At 48.5% G+C, this 6,000-nt stretch overlaps 1 protein-coding gene across 7 annotated transcripts in view; it reads left to right on the top strand.

The window, feature by feature from the left end:
• Positions 1 to 2,025: 2,025 nt before the first annotated feature.
• Positions 2,026 to 6,000, top strand: part of ARID1B (AT-rich interaction domain 1B) — a 563,165-nt gene continuing 559,190 nt past the window's right edge. For 4 of the 7 annotated variants that reach the window (XM_036766228.1, XM_036766230.1, XM_036766231.1 and 1 more), the window contains exon 1: positions 4,373 to 4,467. In XM_036766228.1, coding sequence (XP_036622123.1) covers positions 4,426 to 4,467 — 42 coding nt within the window. In that variant the 5' untranslated portion in view covers positions 4,373 to 4,425. Of the gene's footprint in view, positions 2,085 to 2,823; positions 3,348 to 3,467; positions 4,001 to 4,066; positions 4,468 to 6,000 lie in introns of those variants that run through there. The other 3 variants (XM_036766234.1, XM_036766229.1, XM_036766233.1) reach the window with 3 other exon arrangements.

The raw sequence follows: 6,000 nt of genomic DNA, 5'->3' as shown, positions 1-6,000 counted from the left end.
GATTCCCCCCTCCCCACCCATCACAATTACTCACCAATTTTTTCCACTCTATCGTTTTTTTCTATTAGTCATGTAACATATTTACACTTGGTCAAACAAACAAAAATAACTAGTGTAGTTGAAATAAACTGAAATACTGTTATGCACAGTTGAAGAATTAGGGATCTTATGATAAATAAATCTACAGAATGGTAAAGTACACTCATATTTTTTAAGGCAGAAAGAGAAATCCAAAAAAACATTTCATGGTGGTTACATGGTATTTATTGCTAGTTTTAGAGTAGTATAATTTTATATTACCTAATGAAACTTGTAGTTTTAAACACTCTTCCTACCAGTGCCTTAGTACAGTTGTGCTGTTTCTTATAGCAACGTCATGATATTCCCAACCTATAATACAATTATGGTCATTTTCCTGAGAACAGGGTATGAAACATTTGTATTAATCTGTGTTTAGATGATCTTCTTATAGAAACTCGCTGCTGTCTGATTTTGCTTCTCTGTAAAAATAACTCGTTTCACATCATTGAGCAGGGAATTGATATTAAAGATGATTATTTTATACATTCTCTTTGGAAACATAATGAAAGGTTCCACAGAGGTGTTCTGACTGAGGATGAGTGTGAGCTGGTGCTGTTATGACTGGTAGTTAAACTTTCTTCTAAAAGTGGTTTGGATCATACAACACAATACAACTTAACTATTTCCCTTTAAGGAGTGGAGATAAAAGTGCCTAGGAGAAATATAGATAGGATCTAATAAATTTCTTTCTACAACTATTTCAGATTTGAGTATTCATTCTTGTGATCGGCAATATGTGTATGTATGGAAATAATATGCGTATACATGTGTATATGTAAAAATACTCCAGTGCACACACACAACCCATGTATCTAGGGGAAAACAGCTGTGTATATGGAAAACACAGGCACGCATTTATGCATACATATGTGTGCACGTGAAATGTGTATACAAGGAAACATACATGCATATTCATGCATACACATAGGCATGTATATGTAAAATGCATATACAATATGCATGTGAATATATAGAAGTGCACATGCACACATATGTGTATTTGTCCCACATGGGTACAAGAAATGAACTTTTATTTTTTGTCAATAGCCTTGCATACAAATATACTAAGATGTAATGGTTATATTAGTAATAAAATCTTTGGGGTAGATGCGGACATTTAGTAATTAAACATTTATTGAGCACTTACTGTGTACACAGCACTATCAGTTTAGGACAGAGCTATGCTGTGCTATTATAAAATAAATATATGGTACTCCATTGCAAACCTGCAGAAAATTCACTAATCCATCTCATTTTGTAGTTTGAGTAAAGTTGTAGAAATCATGTTGACTGACTTCAAACCAATGCATAATGGGTTAACATTCTGCAAATTACATAATGAATTCTGAAATAGCTAATGCTTCCCCAGCCATTGCCCAAATATTTTTATTTTTAGTCAGCTTAATGTAACCTTTGAGCCAGACAGACAACTTTGTTCCCCAATCCGTCTCTTTCTTTTGTCTGCCAGTCAGACCCGTTTTCCACCTTTGTATCGTTCCTTTTAAACATGAAAACAAACACATTAATGCCTAGTTGGCAGGGAAACAGATGCAAAAGGGGAGAGTGCAGGCCCCTCTTGCCCCACGCTGTTGCATTAGAAGCGGCTGCTGAGCTCGGTAGTGGAGCCTCCCCCGTCCGTGCCTGCGCGGGTGAGTCTCCGCCGTGTGCCACCGCTAGAGCAGCCGGAGGAGACGGGAGAAGGTAGTTAGAGCTCTGGAGGGAGTGGTGGTGATGGTGGTGCTGGAGGGGGGGAAGGGGGGAGGGGGAGGGAGAAGTCCAGTCCGCGTTTTGCAAGTGCACTGGAGTAATCAGAGAGAAGTGGATAATAGTTGTTAGAGCTCTCTCTCTCCTCGCTCTCTCATGCCATGCTGGGCCAGATAGGCTCAGTCAGACGTGTATTTACCCATATCCGGGTTAGAGAGGAAAAGAAAAAAAAAAGTTTCATTTAAACCTGAACTAAAAACTTTCAACATGAAATCCCACAGCAAGAACAGGCATAGACCGTAAGATATTATTATCATTTCTAATCTCAATCCAGGACTTCGGGCGGGGGGGAAGGGGGAAGGTAGGGGGGAATGTTTTTATTTTATTTGGGGGTAAGTGGACTAGAGACTGAGAGTGGCTGTTTATTAAAAAACTGTTTTTATTGTTTTCTCCCTCCCTCTCTCTCTCTCTCTCCCCCTCCCCTTTCTTTTGTTTTATTTTTGTTTCTTTTTGGGGGGGTGGGGTGGGTGGGTCGGGGCGGGGGGGACACATTTGACTCGCGATGTTGCAATGATCATGGCCGCGCAAGTAGCATCAGCCCCGGCGGGTGCGGACCACAGTGATCGGGGCGCCCCGCTCTGCGTCCCCAGCCGGCTCACTTGACCCAGGATCTCCCGGCGTGGGGGAGCCGGAACGGCAGGACCGGGATCCATGCTAGGGGTCGGCGGCGATGGCACTAGCGGCGGCGGCGGCGGCTTGAATAATGTAGCTCCCCATCACCTCCACCACCATAATGAACTGAACATGGCCAATAATGCGAGCTCTGCCGCCGCCGCCGCCGCCGCCGCCGCCGCGGCTGCCAGTAATAATAATACGAAGAGCAGCGGCGGCGGCGGCGGCGGCGGCGGCAGCAGCAGCGGCAGCGGCGGCAGCAGCAGCAGCTCGTCCGAGGCGGCTCTGAAGGAAGGTGGGAACGCCGCGGTCTTCTCCTCCTCCTCTTCCTCCTCCTCCTCCTCCTCCTCCTCTTCTGCCCCGGCCATGGAGACGGGGCTGCTCCCCAACCACAAACTGAAAAACGTTGGCGATCCCCCCGCTGCACCTCCCCACCACCAGCAGCACCACCATCATGCCCACCACCACCACCACCACCACCATCCTCACCATCTCCTCCACCACCACCATGCACTACAGCAACAGCTAAATCAATTCCAGCAGCAGCAGCAGCAGCAGCAACAACATCCCATTTCTAACAACAACAACAGCCTCGTCGTCGTCGGCGGCGGCGGCAGCAACAACGGAGCGGGGGGCAGCGGCGCTGCTGCTGCTGCTGCTGCTGCTTCTGCTCAGCCCAGTCCTGACATGGAGCCCCAGCAACATGGAGGAGGCAAAGACGGTGTTTTGGGAAATCAGGCCGAGACCCAGGCGCAGCAGTTGCTGAGCAAGTCAGGCGAGGAGGAAGAGCTCCCGACTAAAATGGGGGAGCAGATGGGCGGCCGGTACGAGCACCCCAGCCTGGGAGCTTTGGGCGCGCAGCAGCAGCAGCAGCAGCAACAGCAGCAGCAGCAGCAACAGCAGCAGCAGCAACAGCAGCAGCAGCAGCAGCAGCCGCCCCAAAGCACCGGGAACGGCAGCGGCGGCGGCGGCGGTGGCGGCGGCAATGGTAGCCTCGGCAGCGGTGGCAGCGGCGGCGGCGGCCCCTCCGCATCGGTGGGGGTCTCGGAGTTTAATAATTACTATGGCAGCGCTCCCCCTGCGAGCGGCGGCACAGGCAGCCGAGCCGGGCCTTGCTTTGATCAACATGGCGGACAACAAAGCCCCGGGATGGGGATGATGCACCCGGCCGCCGCCGCTGCCGGGCCCCCCAACAGCATGGACCCCTTGCAAAACTCCCACGAAGGCTACCCCAACAGCCAGTACAACCATTATCCCGGCTACGGCCGGGCCGGCGCGGGAGGCGGAGGAGGCGGCGGCAGCGGCGGCGGCGGCGGCGGCGGTGCTGGAGGAGGAGGAGGAGGAGGAGGAGGAGGAGGAGGTAGTGGAGTAGGAGGAGGAGGAGGAGGAGCAGGAGCGGGAGCAGGAGCAGTGGCGGCGGCGGCCGCAGCGGCGGCAGCAGCAGCAGCAGCGGGAGGCGGCGGCGGCGGCGGCTATGGGGGCTCGTCCTCGGGCTACGGGGTGCTGAGCTCCCCCCGGCAGCAGGGCAGCAGCATGATGATGGGCCCGGGAGGCGGCGGCGGTGGCGGCGGCGGCGGCGGCGGAGGAGGAGGAGGAGGTGGCGGCGGAGGAGGCGGCGGCGGCGGGGCTGCTAGCCTGGGCAAGGCTGCCGCTGCTGCCAGTTCTGCCGCGGGAGGTTTTCAGCGCTTCGCCGGGCAGAACCAGCACCCTTCGGGGGCCACGCCGACCCTTAATCAGCTGCTGACTTCCCCGAGCCCTATGATGAGGAGCTACGGCAGCAGCTACCCCGATTACAGCGGCAACCCCAATGCCCCAGGCCAGCAGCAGTCCCAGGCGCAGGGAGCGGCGGGGGCAGCTCCAGGAAGCCAGCAGGCAGCAGCGGGCATGGGCATGGGCAAAGATCTGGGCTCCCAGTATGGAACTGCAAACCCCGGCTGGGCAGCGGCACAACAAAGAAATCATCCAGCTATGAGCCCTGGAAACACTGGACAGACCATTAACAGATCCCAGGTAACTACTAGAAAAAACCAGGGCCTTCTTCTGGGGCTCGAAATACACCTAAATCTGTAGGCAAGGTTTAGTTAGTTTCTTTCTAATTTACTTTTTTCTCCCCTCTCTTCCCCCCCTCCCCCCCGGGAGGGAGGCGGGGGTAGATTCCCAAAGCCATTTTAACTCCTAGCTGCCTCACTAGAAAATGTTTGGTAACACACAATGTCTGACTCCGATTAGTCCAGGGGCATTAGAAGGTGGTTTCACCGAAGAAATAACAGCTATTTTATTTACACAATTGATTAACACGTTATTCCACCCCTTTAGCTTTGTATTATAAAAATGGAAAGAAACAACAAGGCAGTGGAAAGCTGTGGGGACGACTGAAATCGCTTTTGTAACACAGTGTTTTTAAAAGCCAGTAAATTCTAAAAGTGGATCTTGACTAAGCTTGTCTATTAAATGCTTTGATCCAGTAAAGCATGAACAGTTCTTTCTTTCTGACTTGTTAGCCCACATTAGCCTGGGTTTGCTCACAAGGCTGAAAGTTGGAAATTATGAGAAAAATAGGCTTGTTTTTTGACAATCGAAGTGTTTCTTTTAGTTGTGAACACCTTACATGATTAGCGTGGAGTTGGTTTTGATTTCATTTTGAGTTTGAATGTTTGTTAACACAAATTCCAAATCTCAACTAGGTGGATGTGACATATATTAAAATATTTTGTTACATAACATAATGAAATCCACAATTTGTTACATAGGTTTCTTGAAACCTGTATTTTTAAATGTCATACTGACCTCAAAAAGCTACATTTCCCATGAGTTGTACTTGTTTTGATCATTGAATATACATATATTTGATGTGCTTAATACAATAATAAGCTATCAGATCAGTAGGAAATGGATCATTTTGGAACCTGTTTATATGGTTTCCTTTTTTGGGAGGGGGTGTTTTTTTTTTTTTCCAACAGCCAAATCATATAGGTTGATTGGGGAGCGTCCTGCACACTTGCTGTTCTTGCTAGCAGACTGAGTCTAAAGACTGACTTGATCTCCTTTGCAAGGTTTGGAATTTGAATTGTGGAGGTAAACTGGCTGTAATAGTCTCCAGACAGCTGCCTCTGAGTTGACATCTAATCTGCCATCTGATTGGCTCCCCTCTCACCATTGGGCATTTAGCACTGCTGATGTAAATAGAAGTGCTGAGCAGTACAGTCACAAAAATTCTTGCAACAAATAATAACTTAGGAGTATTACTAGCAGATGCAAGGTTGAATACTGTTAGAAGTTTAAATTATAAGGACTAATTTTCATAAATGGGAGGGTGAAATGAACATCAACAGAAATAGTAATGCTGTTTGCATTAAGAAAAAAAAAACAGCCTTGGTGACTTTGTATTATGTGCATTGCTATTATCATGAACTTTAATTTTAGAGAAGTGGAATTTTAATAAGAAAATACTTTTTGAGAACATGTTAATGTTAAAGCAGTACATATATTTACTTTTTAATTCTTTTAGTAAATCGAGCTGTATTGCAGCAGATTTTTATGTCA

This window comes from Trichosurus vulpecula, chromosome 7 (genome assembly GCF_011100635.1).
Source record: "Trichosurus vulpecula isolate mTriVul1 chromosome 7, mTriVul1.pri, whole genome shotgun sequence".
Taxonomy (NCBI): domain Eukaryota; kingdom Metazoa; phylum Chordata; class Mammalia; order Diprotodontia; family Phalangeridae; genus Trichosurus; species Trichosurus vulpecula.
The sequence above is the reverse complement of the archived record's forward strand: the minus strand, read 5'-3'. Positions and strand labels throughout refer to the sequence as shown.